The 20480-nt window shown below is 48.4% G+C and overlaps 1 protein-coding gene across 11 annotated transcripts in view; it reads left to right on the top strand.

Moving 5' to 3' along the window:
• ZBTB17 (zinc finger and BTB domain containing 17) overlaps positions 1 to 19430 on the top strand; it is a 55637-nt gene extending 36207 nt beyond the window's left edge. For 2 of the 11 annotated variants that reach the window (XM_072608981.1, XM_072608984.1), the window contains 15 exons: positions 7677 to 7883; positions 10910 to 11098; positions 11672 to 11821; positions 12075 to 12182; positions 13128 to 13181; positions 13736 to 13992; positions 14085 to 14227; positions 14556 to 14856; positions 15384 to 15471; positions 15669 to 15785; positions 15885 to 16005; positions 16342 to 16472; positions 17171 to 17386; positions 17502 to 17591; positions 19044 to 19430. In XM_072608981.1, coding sequence (XP_072465082.1) covers positions 7677 to 7883; positions 10910 to 11098; positions 11672 to 11821; positions 12075 to 12182; positions 13128 to 13181; positions 13736 to 13992; positions 14085 to 14227; positions 14556 to 14856; positions 15384 to 15471; positions 15669 to 15785; positions 15885 to 16005; positions 16342 to 16472; positions 17171 to 17386; positions 17502 to 17591; positions 19044 to 19312 — 2441 coding nt within the window. In that variant the 3' untranslated portion in view covers positions 19313 to 19430. Of the gene's footprint in view, positions 1 to 7676; positions 7884 to 10909; positions 11099 to 11671; positions 11822 to 12074; positions 12183 to 13127; positions 13182 to 13735; positions 13993 to 14084; positions 14228 to 14555; positions 14857 to 15383; positions 15472 to 15668; positions 15786 to 15884; positions 16006 to 16341; positions 16473 to 17170; positions 17387 to 17470; positions 17592 to 17938; positions 19008 to 19043 lie in introns of those variants that run through there. The other 9 variants (XM_072608983.1, XM_072608985.1, XM_072608990.1 and 6 more) reach the window with 7 other exon arrangements.
• Positions 19431 to 20480: the final 1050 nt, after the last annotated feature.

Raw genomic sequence — 20480 nt, 5'->3', positions numbered from 1 at the left:
ATCTGATTTCCTTGAAGAGGGAAGAATGGATTGGTGTGGTGGAAATGATGGGAGCCTTTGGGGAGAAGTGACTCCTCCTAGAGTGTATGCTGGAGAAGAAATATATACACTTAACACACACCCTGAATTTGGGAGAGCAGATTCCAGAGGTTTCAGAGGAAGGGATATATAGATCCCATGGACTAAAACTTTTCAGAGTAAGTAAGTCAGCCCAAGATCAATCAGGAGACCCAAGTTTGAAATTCTGAAAACATAAAGAGAAACAATTCCAAAGAGGAGGGAAAACAGGAGTTTTCTGGAGAGCTCTGTGACCATCCCAGTGGGAGTGTCTCTTCTGTCTTCCTAGGGCCTACCCCTTTGGGGTCCTTGCTTAGAGGACTGGTTACAGTGGTTCCTGAGTCAGAATCCTGCAGTGAATGTATGTAGGTGAAACAGAATCGTCAAAGGTCTTTCCAACCCCTCTCACTGCCTTGTGTAGTCATCAGCTACCCACCTTGCTCCCGCTGATGGCGCTCTCAAGGTAGTAATCCCAGTGACTGCTGAGGTAAAAACAGCTGGAAACCAGCCAGCTGCAGATGGGGGCAAACCTATACCTCCCAGCCTTCATTAGGCACTCGTATCATCTGTCTCTTCTTAGCAGCAACTCCATCAAAGTCCATCAGAGGGAGGGAAGTCAGCATCAAAATGATCAGAGGGAAGCTAGTGAAATGCAAGAGCATCTGATCAGCACAAACTCCAGAAGAAAACAGACAGTGGCCACAAAAATCCTAAAGTGGCCGAAAGGAGTAATCAGCCGGAGTGAACGAGAATGCAAAAACCAAGGCCCCTTGGCCCAGGAGTAGGGATCTGGGGGAGAGTGGGGGGAGAAGGAAGCACACAGAACTGAATTAAAAATTTCTATGATACAGTAAATACTATTAGAGCAAAATAAAACAAGCAAAAAAATTTAGGAAAATGAGTAAGATATAAAAAATAATTGACCTAGAAAACAAGGAATGGGACATAATCTAAGACTCATCAGGCTTCCCACAAGACTGTAGAGAAAAAATCACTTGAACACCATATTTCAAGAATTCATCAAAAAAAAAACCCCAAAACACCCAGAAGTATTGGAACCAGGAGGCAAAGTGCAAATTGACAAACTCTACAGGCAATCTGTAGAAATAGTGAAGTAAGCAGGAGACTGAACTTGGAGGAGAGGAAGGGTTGAACTTGGGAGAAGACATTTCTCAAGTGGAGGGGGGAAGGAAGGGAAGAGAGGAAACATTTTAATAGGATTGATAGAGGACAAGATAACCTGAATCATTATAACCATGAACATGAATGGAATGAAGTCATTTATCTGTGGTTTGCAAGAAACACAACAGCATGATTTGAACAGTTAAAATGAGGGGCCAGAGGAGAATTTTGATCTTAGAGAAGGCAGCAAATGTAAAGCAAGATAAACGGTTGAGACAAGCAGGGCAGATGCAGTTCATCAGCAAACATTTATTAAGGGTCTGCTCCATGCCAGGCACCATAGTAAAGTGTGGTGTAGAAATTTAAAATAAATTATAGTCCCTTCCTTCAAGGGGATTACAGTCTGGGGGGGTTGGAGTTTATGGCTCTGCCCTCCAATCAGAGGAGCTTCAGAAACTGGTGAGGTATGAGTACCAAGGCTGATAATGAAACGATATTCATTTTAATTCGATATATACTTAGGTATTGCATCTAAAGACTTTAAGAGATGTCAGTTAATTGAATTACAGGAAGACATGAATAACACGTTAATGGGGACGTCAGTAGGTGTCTTTCTCTAGTGTAGTGAAAAACAAAGAAGGATAGAAACTAAGCTAAAGGTTCAAATAAAACATTAGAACAACCAGACAAAGTTTGCCTTTGGCAGTTGCTGAATAGGAATCTTAAGGAGAATATTTTTTAAGCACAGCATGTTTACGGAAGTTAAACTGTGCTAAGGCACAGAAATGCCACAAGTACAGAAAGGCAGAAATATCGAATGCGTCTTTCCTCATCTATCACATAATAACAGTTGCTATCAATACTGAAGTAGAAGAACTCTCTGAAGAAAAATTGCAAATGATAAGAACCCACATGAAAACATGCCCCAGATCACCGACTCCCAGAAAAAGTCACATTCAGACAACTACGGTTTTTCCTTAGAGCATGCAAATTAGCAAAGATGAAAAAAATGGGGAAGTCAATGTTAGGCCTTGGGGAGAAGGGTGCAGTGACACGTCAGGGGAGCGGTGCAATGGTCCAGCTATTCTGAATAGCAGTTTGGCACATCACACAGCAAAAGTGATCAAAGTGGCCAAACCCAGACCCTTTGATCATGAGGCATGTCTCCCAAGAAGGTGCAAAATGGAAAGAAAGGTCCAATATATATCAAAATAGTGGTAGCAGTACTTTTGTGGAAGCAAAGAACTGAAAACCAAGTGGATGTCTGTTAATAGGGGGATGACTGAACCAATTGTGATATGTGAACATATATAGAATAGTAGCATGCATTAAAAATGTCAGCAATGAGGAACCAAGAAAAATATAGGAAAACATAATGCAGCGTGAAATAAGCTGAATCAGAACAGCAGTATCTGTCCACAGTGACAGCAGTGAGGCCTGACTTGTAATTGGAAGACCAAGGATGACACTCAAGAATCAGGAGGTGAACATATTGCCTGCCTCTCAGTAAGGAGCCCAGGGGATGCCAGGGCATAATGTCTCATCTGCACCACCACATAAAATCATTGGTTGACTTTGCTTAGCTGCTTTTCACTGTTTTGGGTTGGGCTCTTTTGTTTGTTAATAGGGATGGTTTAATATGTTTAGAAGTCATTGTGATATAAAAACAAAAGACATCAATAAAATCTTTAAAATAGTAAAATAAAATCTTCAGAAAATGAAAGACATGTAGAAATTTAAAAGCAAAATGGTTTTTGAGTTGAATAAAATCTAGTGGTTCCTCCCCCCCCAAGAAAAAGACCAGTTCAGAAGCTTATAATTAGCTAATCTGAATTTTTAAAAAATTAAATCAAAGCCAAGAACCAGAGGATTTACCAGTCTTATAGCTCTAAATGTATAATCCTTAAAGAAAATAATTAGAAACTACTATGCCTGGTTATATGCCAACAGAACTGAAAGTATATAAAAGAAATGGGTATTTATAAAAATAATCTAAACAATCCAATCTCAGAAATAGAAATGAAGCAAGCCATAAATTAACTGCCAAAGCAAAAAGCACATATCCAAATCAATTTATGATTAAATTCCATCAGTTCCATCCATCATTTAAAGAAAAGTTTACCCTTCTGCTCCATAAAGTATTCACGAAATTAGAGAAATAACATACCCAAACTGCTCCCATGAGATGAATGTGGTCCTAAGGCCCAGGCTAGTGAGATAAAGCAGAGGATGAACTCTGTAGACCAGCATCATTAACGGTTATTGACTCAGATACTAGCAAAGGGACTTTAACAATATATTCAAAAAATGATTTACTGGGACCAGGTTAGATTTTTATACTAGGAATACAGTGATTTTTCAACATTAGAAAAACTATAAACACAAACAAGTCACGTTATTAGCAAAAAATAAAAATTGTATATTGATAGATGCAAGAAAAAACCCTTAATGTGTAGCACTTGCTTATTTGAATAGTAAAAGGCTAAAGAATAGAGAGGTAGCTCAGTGGAGCAGAATGGACAAGGAACAATAACAGTGGAATTCTATAGCAGTGTTCGCTAAACCAGAAAACTTAAACTACTCAGAAGAGTCCGTGTTTGATTTAAAAAACAAACTACTGGAAAAACTGTGAATATGGAAGAAATGAACCCTGTACTACCACTTTAGACCATATTCTACAATAACTGATATGTGAACTTAATATGAAATAGTAATGTAGTTAATATGGTATTCATATTAAAGATCATGTTATGAAAACATTAAAAGAGAAACAGATCAATATATCTTTGAAAAACTATGGGTAGGAGATATTAACTACACAAGGAATAGAGGTGATTACAGAGGATGAAATATATAATTGAGTATATGAAATTGAAAAGCTTCTGCAAAAACAAAATTAGTGCACATACGATAAGGAGGGAAATGGTCAAATGAGAAAAAAAAACAGCTTTGTATTGGATTTCTCTAATAAGGGACTGGTATCCAAGAATTAATAGATATATGTAGAGTGTTCCAAAACTCCTAGTGGACTCTGAGGTGTAAAACTGCACTAAAACTTTTGGAATATGGGGGGGTGTGTATGAGATAGGGACAGATACAAACAGACACCAGAAGCTTTTCCTGAAATCCGTAAGCAAGAAGTCTGAGGATAGAAACAAATAATTCTCAAAAGAATTGCAAACTTTTAACAACCGCATGAAAGAATGCTCCAGATCACTATTAGTAAGTGAAATGCAAATCAAAGCAGCCCTCCCCTCACACACTGAAAATTGGCAAAGATGGGAAATGTCAGTTGGAGGTGGGGTTGTGGGAAGATAGGCATAGTCATAAAGTCATCATTCTGCAAGATGAAATCAGCCCCACATCTCAGACCATTTCCCTCCTAGGTCGCATGACTTCATCATGCCTCTAACCATGTAACCTCCTTCTTCCCCCACCTTTTAAGCTTCTTTTTATGTGTTGTTCTCCCCGCCAGCTAGATTGTGAGCCTGTCTTATGCCTTTTTCTGTATCCCCGGCACTTAGCCCAGTGCCTGGAATATAGTAGCTTCATAATAAATGCTTAGTGACTGACTGAGAGTAATGTCGCTAAAATCTAGACGAAAGAGAGGTATCAAGGAGAAGAAAATGATGGACCGTGTCGAAGGCATCACAGAGGTCAAAAAGGATGAAGCTTGAGAAAAGGTCATTAGATTTGGCAATTAAGAGATTATTAGTAACTTTGGAGAAAGCAGTTTAGGTGGAATGATAAAGCTGGAAGCCAGGTTGTAGAGAGCTAAGAGGAGTGAAAGGAGACATCTTGGACAGATGGCCTTCTCAAGTAGTTGAGACAGGAAAGGGAGTAGTGATGGAGATGATAGCAAGGATTGATGGGTCAGGTGAGGGTTTATTGAGGATGAGGGACACATGGGCAGGTGTTTAGGTGGTAGGCAGGTAGGCAATAGTCTAGGAAAGATTGAAGTGAAGAAGTAAAGATGATAGAAGGGTTTTGATTCTAGCTCAGATACTTGTGGTATGACTGAATAAAATCTGGATTAAAACACATCCTGTCAGCCTCAGTTTCCTCATCTGTTAAATAAAGACATAATATCTTCTGCCACAGGCAGGTTGTGAGCTTACAATAAGATAATGTGTATAAAGCATTCAGTTTTACTAACAAAACCCAGGAAGACAAGCCAGAAATATGAATTCCCTTCAGAATCATTATATATATATATATATATATATATATATATATATATATATAAAATATGGGTGTGATAACCCACTAACAGGATTTACATAAATACAGCTTAATCCTCTGTTCAGCAGAAATTCTTAAGTTTTTTGTTATCATGGACCTCTTTGACAGACTGGTAAATTGAAGAGGTTGTAGGAACACAGACACGTTAATATACTTTTGGTGCAGCTTTGAATTAGTCCAGTGGGCCTGAAAAATAATTTGCAACTGCAGGACACAGTGATCGTGTTCCTGGATAGACACCCCAAGAAACTTAACAACTTAAAGAATGACCCTATCTGTAATAAAATATTTAGAGCAGCATTCTTTGTGGTAGTCAAACAATTTGAAATAAAGTGGGTGCTCATCACCTCCTTGAGATTAGGGAATGGCTATACTAATTGTGGCATGTGTCATGATGGAATGCTATAATCAAAATGATGAATATTGAGAATTTAAAGAAACAGGGAGGTGTATGGGAAGATGTATGAAAGTGATTCACTGCAAAGGAAGCAACATTTAGAGGGTCATGACAGTAAGAAAAATGAAAACAGTGCTAAAAGGCAGCTCATTTTAGATGAATTAAAATGACTAGTGTTGATTCTGAAGAACAGTGGATGGGATGCACATCCCTTCTTGTAGAGGCACTCTGGTCTGCATTGTGCTTGGTTGCTTCGAAGGTTGGCTATACTTGTTCTCTTGCTGAAAGACTCGGGATGGAGGGTATGTGAAGTATAAAGGGAAATGTTTGAGTTGTTGCTCAGTCATATCCATCTCTTGGTGGCCCCATTTGGGGTTTTCTTGGCAGAGACATTGGAGTGCTTTGCCATTTCCTTCTCCAGCTCATTTTACAGAGGAGGAAACTGAAGCAAACAGGGTGAAGTGACTTGCCCAGGGTCACACAGCTAGTGTCTGAGGCCAGATTTGAATTCAGGCCTTCATGACTCCAGGCCCGACACTATCCACTCTGCCACTGAGTTGCCCATAGTGAAATGACTAATACAAAAGGCATCAACTTTTAAAATGGCAGAAATGAGAGGTCAGAAACAAAACGAGAAGATAGAGAGGATGGAGGGGAACCAGAAACATGTTGGTTCTGAAGCTGCGGGTGTTGAGGATTGTCACAAGGGTTATTTGGAGGTGGCCATTAGGCTTGAGCCCAGTTGTAAGTGGCAGTGAGGAAGAATACTGCCTTCCAAGGTGGCTGTTGTTAGGTTCCTAGTATGTCAAACTTCCTGCTTCCATCCTTATCTCTCACTGAATTTGTGACCCAAAAGACTATCACAAGCCATGCCAGACAAGGAGCGGCCACTGGTTAGTGATGAAAATGAGGTGCTTTGGTCCTCACATCTATCTCATCAGGACCTTGTGCCCGTCTGATTGGACTTTCAGACTGCTGGAGGGCAGAGCCAGGGACTCCAAGGCCTCTATTTGAGGTGGGGCTCAGGACAATCTCCTTCTAGCCCAAGTGCCTTCTCCCCTTCCTTTCCTCCCCACCCCCAACTCTATTTAGCTTCTTTATGTGTTGTCTTCCTCCATTAGATTGGAAACTCCTTGAGGGCAAGGATTTTATTCCTTGTATCCCCAGTTTTTCCACCATGCTTGGCACCTAGTAGAAACTTTTTCATGCTTTTTTATTATTAACAATTGTCATGGGAATTGGAGCCTTGTAATAATTAGCTGTGCATAGAGGACTGGCACTTAGTTCATCTCAGGCAGCACCTTTGATGTCTTTTTTCTGTACATCCTTGTGCTGTGGGCTCGGGCCCAGCCCTCAGCCAGCTTAGATTCTTGCTGTCCTGCGTCCTCTAGTTTCCCAGAGCAGACAGACTGTGATCTTGCCCACCCCAATCATGTCATACACATCTTTGTCCTAACCTTGGTTTGTAGTGCTTTGTTCTAAGACTTGACCAGGAGTCAGGAGGCCTCGGTTCTAGTCCCTGGTCTGCAGTAAAGTAAGCATGTGATCTTGGCCTTGGAGAAAGTCATTGGTCCAAAAGAGTGGAGTCAGGCATGTTCAGAGGGACCAATGAGTATATCTGTGAAATCACAGCCAAAAAACTGGCTGTTCTTCATTTTTATAAATCTCTACGTTAACGTCAACTCTCCATCAAGCCTCTTTCCCCCTTTCCCTGATTCTTCCACAAAGATCATTAAGAGTTGACTTCTAGCTCTAAGCACAGGGGGAGTGGTTCCCATTCTTCCCCACTGACTGATGAGCAAATGCAGGCCAGTTGAGGTCCCAGGCTCAGCTGTCCTTCTGGCTTTTCCTCTTCTAGCCATGGATTTCCCGCAACATAGCCAGCTGGTCCTGGAGCAGTTAAATCAGCAGCGGCAGCTGGGCCTGTTGTGTGACTGCACCTTTGTGGTGGACGGAATCAACTTTAAGGCCCACAAGGCTGTGCTGGCGGCTTGCAGCGAGTACTTCAGGATGCTCTTTGTGGACCAAAAGGACGTGGTGCATCTGGACATCAGTAATGCGGCAGGTACCCGGGCTGTCCTCGGTTGAGCTCTGCTAGGAGGTGGGAAGCCAGTCTGCAGCTGCAGGGCTTTCCTGGGCCAACCCTGGGGGGCTGAATCTCCCACCACACCACAGCCCTGTCCTCTAACTGCCGTGCCCAGCCCTCATAGCCATGGGGGAACCTGGATGCTTTAGCCCTCTGCTGTCTAGTTTAGGTTAAGACTTGGAATGGGAGAGCAGATTAGAACAGGGGCATAGCAGATGCGACAGTGAGCAGGATGGAGATGGTGGACATAGATTCATACATATGTAGGTGTTCTTTTTTAGGAAAGCCCCTTCTGTGACGTCTGGGTCCCAAGCCAGTATGCACCCTTGTGTGTGTCTCTGGCAAGATGTTTCAGTGTGTGACCCCTCCTTTCATTCTCCATGTTCACTTCCATGAGAAGCATGAGCTTTCCGTGTTTCAGCTTGAAAATCACCAAATAGTGACTTCTGTCAGGAAGAGTGGCCGTTTCTGATGTTGGAAACATTTTTTTTAAAGGGGAAAGATGCCTAGATTTTGAGTTGGAGTGCGTAGGTTTTCATCTCCAGCTCAGCTTCTCAGTTTCTGTGTGACCCAGAGCCAGTCATTTAACTGCTCTCTGGGCCCTTCTCTGTAAAAAGACAGCTGCATCCCCCATTCTAAAACAGAGCATTGAAATAGTATTGTACCTGTGTGTCCTAGGTGACAACCTGACTCTTAATTCTTGCTCTCGCCGATTTCCATGTCACTCAGACCCCATAAGCTCTAAAACCCAGGCTCCCAAAGCTCCCTACATGAGGATGACAGAGACAGAGACAGAGACAGAAGAAGGACGTGGCATTAGAACCAGGGTTTTCAATGCACTGTGAACTTGTCAGGGCACATAACTCCCTCCCTGCCTTTCTGATCTCAGTGACAGTTGATTTATCCTTCATACTCTTAGTCTTCTGTCCTCCAAGCTCCACCCCAATCAAGTGCTGGCCAATGCACTGAGGAAAGCCATGGCACCGTGAGCCCCTCTGGAATGTCTTCATTACGTGGCCAGGGCACCCTGATGGGATGCAGCTCCATCACACCCTACAGGCCTTGGGATAAAGTACAGTTGTTGGGAGTGGGAGGGACAAGCTTAGAAAGGAGTGAAACTCAGTGTCTCACAGATTCCTTTCTTCTGTGGAGGGAGCTCCTCCTCATCCCCTTTGTAAGTGGTTCCAGTCATTTGCTGTCCCCCCAAAATTCTTCAGCAGGTACAAGCCCTTTTAGGAACAAGGCTGACCTTTAGATGACAGACATACAGCCTCACGAGGCATATACATAGTGCAATATAAAAAACCATCATTCAGCATCTGATCTGCTATGTGCAGAGCACTTTGCCAGGTGTTCAGAGAGATAGACAGTTTAGGGAAACCAGGAGTCTGGTAGTGGGATAAGACAGCAACTCAGATTGCTGTAACACCCAGCATAGAGATAATCACCAGGGCCATGCAAGCATTGTTCTGTGTGGGTTTGGGGGAAGTTGCTTTGGGATGTGGCTGTGGATGATGTGGAGAGGGGAAAGAGAAGGAGGAGGAGAGGACATTGAAGGCAAAGGGAAGAAGGAACCAAAGGTGCTACTGAGGTGGAAGAGTCATCCGTCTGGACTGGAGCATGGAGCGGGGAGAGGTAGGGTGGGAGAGTGGGCAGTGGGCAGTCAACTCCAGAAGACCTGAGCTCCAATCCTGCCTCTGACATATGGTGACCATGTGGCCCTTGGCCAGTCTGGCCATTGTCCCTGGTCATTCTCTAGTTCCATCAGACACAGAGCAGGTGCTAATCTGCATGGCTGGCAGGCATTTTTTTTATTAGGAGTGCCCTGGTAGCAGGAGCTGGACTTGGACCCAGAAAAACTGGGTTCAAAACTCCATTAAGACACTCACTGGCTGGGCTTCTGAGCAAGACACTTCACCTCTGAGCTTCCCATTTCTCACTCTGTAAAGGAGCTGTGGTCACGGTACCTATTTCACAAGGTCATTTTGAGGGTCAGATATCACATCAAATATATGTGAAGTGCTTTGTACATCTTAAAGGGCTATATCTGTGAGAGATTATCATTGTTATTCCAGTGAAATCACAGATATCCTGCAGCAGTGGAGAAGGAAATTACATGAGAGAAGGATGAAAGGTAGGGTTGTAGGTATCTGAACCTCAGTTGATAGACAGTGAAGAACAGTGAAGTGATGTGGCCTGATCTCCACGTAGAATGGTTGTCTGGTACCATGTGAAGGCTGTGCCGGAGAGAGGAGAGTGCAGGAGAAGAGCCGCCCACAAGCTTGGGAGCTTGGTCCAGGTGGGCTGCTTGGGTGGGCGTAGTGGGGATAGAGAGGAAGGGATGGCTTTGGAAGATGTTGGACAAATGAAATCAATGGAGCCTGGTAACTGATGAGAGACAAGGAGAGGAGACAGTTTGAACACAGGAAACCAGGCCAATAGTGGTGCCACTCACAGAAATCAAGTCCAGAGGAGAAAGGAGCAGGTTGAAGAGGGAAGGAGTCAGTGTGCCTCTGGGGCCTTAGTGACTTTGTTTCACTTACAGTTGAGAATATAGGTTAGAAAAGAGCTCAGGACAAGAGGGCTCGATGGTTGATCACCTCTCTAAAGGCAGGCACTGAGAGTCCCTGAGGGCCTGGCCACCTTCCTAGATTAGCCAGCTTTTGCAGGCGTACTTGAAGACTTTAGGGTCAGCTCCAAGCCACAGTGAGAAAGAAGACAGGCGCTCCTTCTCCTTCTTGCAGGGATGCACCAGAGCTGAGGTTTCTCCAGTCCCTAGATGAAGTTGCTTCCTCCTCACCAGCCATCATTATCAGGGACCCATACAACTTTCCAACTTTATGCCTCCACATTTTCAGTTTGTCTTTACCAACAAGACTAGGAATCTCTAGGGCAGAAAGATGGAGAGGTCTAGCATTTTCTTCTAGAAAACCTCTACGTGAGCAGCAGTTTTGTCCTTCAGAGGCTTGGTTCCCTGGCTTGACCCAGCATCTGTGTCTTCGCAGGTCTGGGGCAGGTGCTGGAGTTCATGTACACAGCCAAACTGAGCCTAAGCCCTGAGAACGTGGAGGATGTGCTGGCTGTGGCAGGCTTCCTCCAGATGCAGGACATTGTCAGCGCATGCAATGCCCTCAAATCCCTTCCCGTGGCAGCCTCCAGCACGTCGGGGAAACTAGAAGCGCCTGAGCCCGAGGGTAAGCCTACCTAGGGTAGACAGGTCCAGGTAGTCAGGGGGCCTGGGTTAGTCCTGCTTGTCATTAGCCAAGTCCTAGGACATAGGAAGTCCTTTCATGTTTCACCTCAATTTTTTCATCTGTAAAAATGGAGGTTAGTGGTATCTGTCTCCTGATTGATCAGTTACTGTGGGATAAGGGATAGGAAGAGGCTTTGGAAAGCATGAAATGGATGTGGAATAAAAAAGACCTGGGTCTTAATCTTCTCTCTGCTGGTTGTGATTTATGTATCTGTGGGCAAGTCATCCCACCCCTGAGACCTTCATTTCCTCGTCTATGATCAGTTTAGACACCTCTGATACCTCCACTGCTATTTCCCCACGCCCCTTCCCAGCCTCCCCCATCTGCCCCTCCTGCCTCAGGTCTTTCATTGATGGCTGTCTCTGAGTACTCAGAAGAGGGTGACTTGGTAAGAAATATTGAGAGGAGGAGGCTGTGGGGCATGTTGCTGAGGCTGGCTCTTTTAGGGAGGGGCCAGCTGGGGTTCCTCTCCTCAGGGTGAATTGGAAAACAAGCAAATGCCTCTGTCTTTAGGAGAGGAAAAGAAAGCAGAGGAGGAAAAGAAGGCTGCTGCCACCACCCTCAGTGAGCTGGATCGAGTGGAATATGGCCCTCTAGTGAGACCCAGCGAGGAAACCGGTGGCGAGCCAGAGGCCCAAGCCAACAGTAGCGGGGCTGGGCTCGGTGAGTGGTGTGGAAGACCCGGGATGTGAGGAGGCCTCAGACCTGACCTGGGCAGTTCCTGCCCTGGGATGGCTTCAGTGCCAAGCTCTGGATAGCCCATTCTCCATGGCAAGAACTTTCCTTGAATTAGGACATCTCTAAGACAGACAAACATCCCAGCTCAAGGCTGAGCAGGTTTCAGGGATGAAGTTATTAAGAATGAATCCCTGCCCTGCGTGCTTGCTCATTCACTTATGGGGTTCCCTGTACTCAGGTGCAGAGGGGAAGGATGCCAAGTCTGAGGAGCCACTGCCTACAGAATCCAGCCCCAGCTCTGTGGGTACACCCCTTGAGGTATTCCTGTCACAGAGATCACCGCAAGGTAGACTGGCCTTTCCTTCACACCTTGGTTGATTCCCTGGTGCCATCTGTTCCTCCTAGGATCTCCCCACTCCCCCCTTGTAGGCTCAGGTCCTACCTCCTTGAAAATATAAACATTTGTTAAAGACCTCCTATGGGCAAGGCACTGAGCTTGCCCCTGGGGAGAAGGTGGCTGGGCACTGGCCCTCTTCTCCAGAAGAAGGGTGAGGATGGGCTCACTCTGGGTCTCTTGAGGGTGAGAGAGAAGGGCAGGGGACAGGCCCAACCCAATCCAAGTGAGATTGGAGGAGGAGGTTGGTGGAGAGGGGTCAGCGATGGTGTCCAAGTTGGACTTTGAAGGGAAAAGATAGAGATGGGGCATGGGGGGAAAACATGGGGTCACTCCAGGGTGCGGGACCCACAGCCCCTAGTGCTGTACTTTGCTGATAATGGATGTGCATTTTCATTAAACTGAATTATTGAATCTTGCTCTTGAAGAACTTACTGCCTTAGTCCCTTCTTCTCTGTGCAGGCCTTCCCAGAATGCTCTCTCTGCCTCTCACCCTTCTCCCTCCAGTGCCAGTCCTCATTTCTCCTCTCTCTATTTCTCTGTCTCCCTCTTCTCTCTCTGTCTCTGTTTCTCTCTGCCTCTTCTCTTCTCTCTCTGTCTCTCTTTCACAGACATAGACACACAAAAATATTCTATTTCACTTGGTTGCTGTGAGGTAAGACAGGAACCATTGACTCCATTTTATTAATTTTTTATTTAGCATAAACTTAGTGACCATTGTCAAAGACAGTCTCTCAAATGCATAAAACTAGTTTTGTACATGAAAGTAGACTTTTTTTTTAAGGGCTAACAATGTTCATGCTCACTTTGACACAGTAGGAGCTTAATTGCACTCTTTGTTTTAGATCTCCACCTTAACCTTTTTTCCTTCTATTTCTCATCATTCTCTCTTTTCAGAGGGGGAAACAGAGACCCAGAGAAGTGAAGTGACTCCCCCAAATGGCCCAGCAGGTCAGTGGCCAGGGGGCACTAACATGCTCCACCAGCTGAGGACCCCCTGCAGCCTCTCCCTCCTGCACTTTGTTGTCCAACACAAAGGCCCTTCCCATCTCCCCTGCCTCAGTTACACTCCACCTTTCCAAATTCCTGAAGGCACTGGTGACCTGAAGCATGTCATTTAGCGCTTCTGCTTACGTTTTGTCTCGCGAAAGAAACCATAAGGCCTCTGTTTGGACCTTAGACGTGACCAGCACGCTACTGGGCACGTGGTAGGCGCATGGTGAATCTTTGCTGACTGAACCTTCATCAGGAAGTTTTTCCCATCTTTTAGAGCAAATTTGTAGGGGAGACTGTCCCAGGGAAGCTCTGGTCTCCAGGCTCACTCATTCTCCCAGTCTCAGGTCCTCAGCTGCCTCCCTTTCTGTGAACTGCCCAAAGCCAAGGCTAGGCGGCAGCATGTCTGTGGCTCCTTCATACAGATCCCTGGGCAGACAGGGGCTTGCAGGGCAAACCCCCCCCACTCCACTGTGTCCCCCAGAGTTTCTCCAAAGCTTGTTTCATTGCAGAAATCGAGGCTGAGCCAGTGAGGGAGGATGAGGAACAGGATGACAAGAGCCCCGAAGGAGCAGCCTTAGGGGAGATCAGCCCAGCCGAGGAGAACGGACCTCGGCTGGAGAATGGAGAAGCCCCTGAGGAGAACGAGGAGTCTGGAGGCACTGACTCAGGGCAGGAGAACTTGGGGGAGGCTCGGGTCTTACGCTCGGGCACCTACAGCGACCGCACTGAGTCCAAGGCATATGGCTCTGTCATCCACAAGTGTGAGGTAGCTCACCCTTTTTCTTTCAGCCTGTCAATCCATCTCGTTCTTTGGAGCCACCTCTTGGCCCCTCACCTGAACTCTGCCATTCTCTGCAGGATTGTGGGAAGGAGTTCACTCATACAGGAAACTTCAAGCGGCACATCCGCATCCACACGGGAGAGAAGCCCTTCTCATGCCGGGAATGTAACAAGGCCTTTTCTGACCCCGCGGCTTGCAAGGCCCATGAGAAAACCCACAGGTACAGGCATCCTCAGGGGCCACAGCTGATGGCCATGCTCCCTGACCACACATGTGGAGAAGCCCCCACCTAGCTCCTCAGGATACCAAATTTAGGAGAGGACCTTCCTCAGAGGCCATCTAGTCTCTCCTTCTCCAGCAGTTCTGACAAGGGATGACTTCCTCCCTTAGCCCTGCCTTCCTGCCCCCACTCTCACCTTCCCCCCAGGTCTGGGCTTCCCTCCTGGCCCCAGCTGGAGGGCAGCCACAAACCCCTGTGGAAAGCTGACTGGTCCAGGGCCTTGGTTGTCCCAAGCCAGCCCCTGCTCACTTTGGCCACCCCTTCCCAGCCCCTTGAAGCCCTACGGTTGTGAGGAGTGTGGCAAGAGCTACCGGCTCATCAGCCTGCTGAACTTGCACAAGAAGCGCCACACGGGCGAGGCCAGGTACCGCTGCGACGACTGTGGCAAGCTCTTCACCACTTCTGGCAACCTGAAGCGTCACCAGCTGGTGCACAGCGGTGAGAAGCCCTACCAGTGCGACTACTGTGGGCGCTCCTTCTCTGACCCCACCTCCAAGATGCGGCACCTGGAGACCCACGACACAGACAAGGAGCACAAGTGTCCTCACTGCGACAAGAAATTCAACCAGGTGAGGTCCCAGCACAACGAGGCGTGGCCCTAGGCCAACAGCACCTCCACCCAGGACTCTTCACCTGGGATTCAGGAGCTTGGTCTCAGAAATGTTGGAGGAATGCCATTGTTTTCCTTTGTAGTTCCATGTATTTTATGCATTTAAAACGTTTTTCTGAGAAAGGCTGCATAGGCTTCACCATGCCAATGACACTGCCCTGAAGAGAGGTCAGGCTGCCCCTTGGGCATCCAGCCCCATTCTCATTGGTGTGGGTCATGCATGTGCACGGAATCTATTGAGGCCTAAGCACAGAATGCCCAGGGGGCTAAAGGCATGATTGGCCTGAGGTTTAGTTACTTGTGGGAAGGTATGGCAGGCCTCCCCAGCCTTTTCGGGTCTTGCCCTGAGCCCATGGGCTTGAGCACCAAAAGGGTTCCATGTCTGGGGGAGCAGCCTCTGTGGACAGCATGGCTGGGGCGGGCCTGCAGAAACTCTCTTCGGAGTGCTTCCTCTGAGGGGCTTCTCCCACCCTCTCCCAAGTACAGGTTGGCAACCTGAAAGCGCATCTAAAGATACATATTGCGGATGGACCCCTGAAGTGCAGGGAATGTGGCAAGCAATTCACCACCTCAGGTAGAGACCCCACCCCTCCCCCTTCTGAGCCTTGTTCAGGCCCCTCACAGGCAGACAATTCCCCAGAGCCCTGGCTCTGGGGCCCCCTGGCTGCCTCTTTCCTGCCTCTCTCCCCACCTCCCACTCCCCTCCCACTTCCCCACCCCCATGACTCTCAGTCTCCCACTCTGCTGCCCCCCTTCCACCCCTTCTTTCAGGAAACTTGAAGCGGCACCTTCGAATCCACAGTGGGGAGAAGCCTTATGTCTGTGTCCACTGTCAGAGGCAGTTTGCAGACCCCGGTGCCCTGCAGAGGCACGTCCGCATCCACACAGGTGAGCGGGTGCCCCCGGGAAGTGAGGGAGCATTCCAGGCTGGGGGAGGGAGAACTCACACTCACCCCTCTCCCCTCCTACATCCCGGACCTGCTGCAGGAGAGAAGCCATGTCAGTGCCTCATCTGTGGAAAGGCTTTCACCCAGGCCAGCTCCCTCATCGCCCACGTACGCCAGCACACTGGCGAGAAGCCCTACGTCTGTGAGCGCTGCGGTAAAAGGTCACTGCCTGCAGCCCCTCCCCATCCCAGCTCCCTGACCATCCAGTGCCTCCCCGGCCCACCACTTAATTTCAGGCCTTTGGACGTCAGCTCCCAGGCACCACCACAGTGTGACGCCCAGATCCTACTGCCTTCCCCTTCCCAACGTCCACATGTCCAGACTAGGGCCTGTTCTTCCATTCCATGGGGCTCTTTGCCTTGAAATTTGGAGTCAGAGGATCTGGATTCAGATCCTGGCTCTGTTCCTTTTGCAGCCCATCCCATTCTTTTTCAGCCTGTTTTTCCTGTTGAATACTGGCTCATTCTTGCTTCAGTCTCACTGCCCCCTCTCTGCAGGTTTGTCCAGTCTAGCCAGCTGGCCAACCACATCCGCCACCATGACAACATCCGCCCACACAAGTGCAGCGTGTGCAGCAAGGCCTTTGTCAACGTGGGGGATCTGTCCAAGCACATCATCATCCACACAGGTGGGTCCTAGGCAGAGGGAGAAAGAAGCATTTGGGAGTCTGTGACCCCAACCAGAGAAAGCCATCTGAACCCAAGGGTCACAGGGTAGAGAGCTGGAGAGCCCTTCCTCCCAGCCTTGAGGGGCCCCACTGGGCTCCCAACTCCCTGCTTCTGCTTGGGCCTTGTTTCCTTCTCTACAAAGAGAACCCAAGCATCTTGAAGCACCTTTCTGCATTCTTTTCCATCCTGTCCCTCTGCACAATTGGGTCTGGGGTGCAGCACATTCTGGAGGGGAGAATTCTCTGGGCTCTTCTAGGGAGGGGCAAGTACAGGTGCCTGACTGGGAGCCTTCAGGCCATGGAGGGCATCAGGGACCTTACCTTGCTTCTCTTCTCCAGCTGCTTCTCCCTAAGAAGTATGAGCGTGTACCTGAGTTCAGGGTCTTGATGCCCCATCCCCAGCTTCCTCGTGGTGGGATCCAGAAGTACTGCCTAGATAGGCCCATGCGCTGATGGTCTTTCCTGCCTTGGGGCAGCTCTGGGAGGAGGAAGCATTGTACTTGCCTCTGAGTCAACTCACACATGGCAGCAGCCCCAGGACAGGGTCCCAAGAGGACAGTGGGTTATGACCTTCCTAGACCTCCTAGGGTCTTCAGATGTACTTGTGTGTCTGGAAGGGAGGCTGGGGCTGTGTCCACAGTGTCCCTCTCCTTACCTAGGGGAAAAACCCTTCCTCTGTGACAAGTGTGGACGCGGCTTCAACCGTGTAGACAACCTTCGCTCCCACGTGAAGACGGTTCACCAGGGTAAGGCAGGCATCAAGATCGTCGAGCCAGACGAGGGTGATGAGGTCAACATTGTCACCGTCGCTTCAGATGACATGGTCACCCTGGCCACAGAAGCACTGGCCGCCACGGCTGTCACCCAGCTTACAGGTGGGGGCAGAGGGGAGGGGAGCACTGGGGGTGGGTCTTGGGGTGGAGGTGGCCTGTGCAGGGGGTGGGGATGGCCTCCCTCAGCACCCCTCCTGTCCTCCTCCCTACCCCATAGTGGTGCCTGTTGGGGCCGCAGTGACGGCGGATGAGACAGAAGCCCTCAAAGCTGAGATCACCAAAGCCGTGAAGCAGGTGCAGGAAGCAGGTAAGGAAGATGTAGTTACAAGTGAGTAGAAAGATGTCAGCCTGGAGGGGGGCTCAGCCAGGGGTTAGAGAGCAGGAAGGAGCCTTGGAGAGTCTGTAGTCACAGATCTGGAACAGGCCTCAGCCAGCACCTAGTCCAGCTCATACTCAAACAGGAATGTCTTGTCCAATATCCCCACAAATGGTCATCCCAACTCCATTTGAAGCTGCTGCCTGCTGAGGTGGCCACTTTCACCAATGGATAACTCTTACTGTCAGTTTTTATGTGTGTATGGACTTAGAGATTCATAGATTGCTGTAGTGGAAAGGGCATTAGGGGTCATCTGGTCCATCCTCCTCATTTTACAGATGAGGAAACTGAGGCCCAGAGAAGCCAAGGGACTTGCCCAAGGTCACACAGCTAGTCATTGGCAGAGCTGAGACTCAAACTCGGGTCTCCTTACTCCAGCCCAGTGCTCCTTTCACCACACCACACTGCCTCCTAACCCCCTCGTTTTTACAGATGAAGAGAAGTTGTGACCAGCTCAAGGTCACACAGGTAGTACACTTTCCCCATGGCTTTGGTGGAGGCATAGAGGGCATGTATATCAGCTGTATAGGAACAGAAAGCTAGGACACTGGAAATAGTGTGCAGATGCAGCAGGACTGTGGTCTTGGAGGAGCTCAGCTGGTGAGCAACCTGAGTCAGAGGAGATTCATTAGCAGTAAAAATCCAAGTTCTGCTCTTGGCTTCAAAGGAATCCCCTGGGCACTCAGAGAAGGTGGCAGGCATGGTCTGTGTGGAAAAAATCTGGGGATGATCATGCTCTTGAGGCTCATGATCACCACTGGCTCTGTTTAGGCTCATCATGGTGGTCCTGCTGCACTCGATCTGCCCCGGAGCACGGTACTCTGCTCTGGGGGCCTCTTCTGTGTGCTAGCACATCCAGACAAAGGACCGGAATAGGGACAGAAATGGGGTCCATCTTCTGAGCATCAGTGGAAAGGAATAGGGGAAAAAGAAGACATGGTTTCCACCTCTAGCTCTTTGAAGGGCTGTCATAGGAAACCGTGATGAGCTATGTTCTCCTTGGCCTCAAGAGGACTTAGATGTAATGGTGCAGACATCTGAGAAGCAGATTTCAGCTCAGTGTAAGGGAAAACTGTCCAAAAATGGAATGAGCTGCCTTGGAAGGTAGTGAACCTTCCTGACCCTGGCAGTCTTCATGCAAAAGCTGGATGACCACTTAGTGGGGATGTTGCAGAGGGTGTCCCTTCTTGGGTACAGCTTGGACTAGGAGCCTTGGAGGCTTCCTTCCAGCCCTAAGATTCTGTCCAGTGAGGCAGGGCTCCTCATACCTTCCAGGACCAGAACTTTCCAGCCAGTCCCTTCCCCCAGGGCTGGGAGGCAGTGCTTGGGACTCCATGGCAGGGCTCTAATCCTAGCATGGCTTGTCTTCTGATTCTCTGACAGATCCAAACACGCAGATCCTCTACGCCTGTGATTCATGTGGTGAGAAGTTCTTGGATGCCAACAGCTTGGCCCAGCATGTCCGGATCCACACAGCCCAGGCCCTGGTCATGTTTCAAGCAGATACGGACTTCTACCAGCAGTATGGCCCGGGTGGCACATGGCAAGCTGAGCAGGTGTTGCAGGCTGGGGAACTGCTTTTCCGTCCCCGGGAAGGAGCTGAGGGCCAGCCTGCCCTGGCAGAGCCACCTCCACCCACTGTGGCTGAATGAAGGGAGTGGAGGTGTGGGTGGGCAAGGGCTGTGGCAGACACCCCCCCCCTCCTGACTATTTAAAGATGGACAGAGCACCCTGGATCCCTAGAGAGAATAAATTGGATTATTTTCTAAAGCTCTGGGAGTTGCTGTGGGACTGGGTAGGGACGGGAGGGGAGCCATCAAGAACTGGCAAGTGAGGGATGTTTGTGGGCTCTGGGCCAGGCACTGCCAGGCTGCAAGACCACATGTTGCTGCTTAACTCAGCATACACCCTTGTGAGGAGGCCCTGTGGCCACTGCAGGCCAGTCAGGGCCACTCTGGCGCTGGGAAGAAGCAGTTATCTCCCTGGGCAGTTGGAGTGTGGGATGTGTGAGCTGGCCAGCTCTGGGATGAAGTGATCTACAGTTACACCTCTGGAAACTTGAGACCAGGTGATCTGGAGATGTCTCTTCCCTGCCCTTCCCTTGGTCTCATTGCCATTTGGATTCAGGCCTAGGGCCCTGCCCCACCTCTCCTCCAAGAGGAAGGAGAGAAACACAGCTAGGAATCTCACCTCTACTGAAAATTGTGAGGCCTTGACAACAGCTCTTCCTCTAGGCCTGGGCCTGTTGTGGGACCCCTCCGAAGCCATCCTGCCTGAGCCCCTTCTCTAGCACACCCACATGGTCCTCTGGCCTGTGGCCACTAGTAAACAGCCTCATCGCACGTTATCTCATCTGACCTTCACAACCATCCTGAGAGGGAGAAGCTGTTATTCCCATTTGGTATAAACAGGCTGAGAGTGGCTGAGTGACATCCAGGGTCACACAAGCTACAAGTATCCGAGGCCACATTAGAACCCAGATCTTCCTGACTAGAGGTCCCACACTATCCACTGGCCTGCTCCATCCCACTTGGGGACTGAGGGCCCCAATCTGTCTATTCCTTCCAACCCACTGCTCCTCACTCTGCCTTCCAGGACTGAACAGAACAAGTCCAGTCCCTTGTTCACCTGATGACCCTCCAAATACACCAAAGTGTCTTTAGCTGGCACAGCCATCCCAAACTAGCAATGAAGGGCATGCAAACTCATGGCTTCCCACCCTTGTGAGGTGCCACCCACGGCTCTGTCATCTTGTCACCCCTCCTTGAGTCGCATTCCAGCTCATCCACACCATTCCAAAATCATGCCACTCACAACTAA

The sequence above is a fragment of the Notamacropus eugenii genome, chromosome 5 (genome assembly GCF_028372415.1).
Source record: "Notamacropus eugenii isolate mMacEug1 chromosome 5, mMacEug1.pri_v2, whole genome shotgun sequence".
NCBI classification, from domain to species: domain Eukaryota; kingdom Metazoa; phylum Chordata; class Mammalia; order Diprotodontia; family Macropodidae; genus Notamacropus; species Notamacropus eugenii.
Note: the sequence above shows the minus strand (reverse complement) of the source record. Positions and strands in the feature narration are given on the sequence as shown.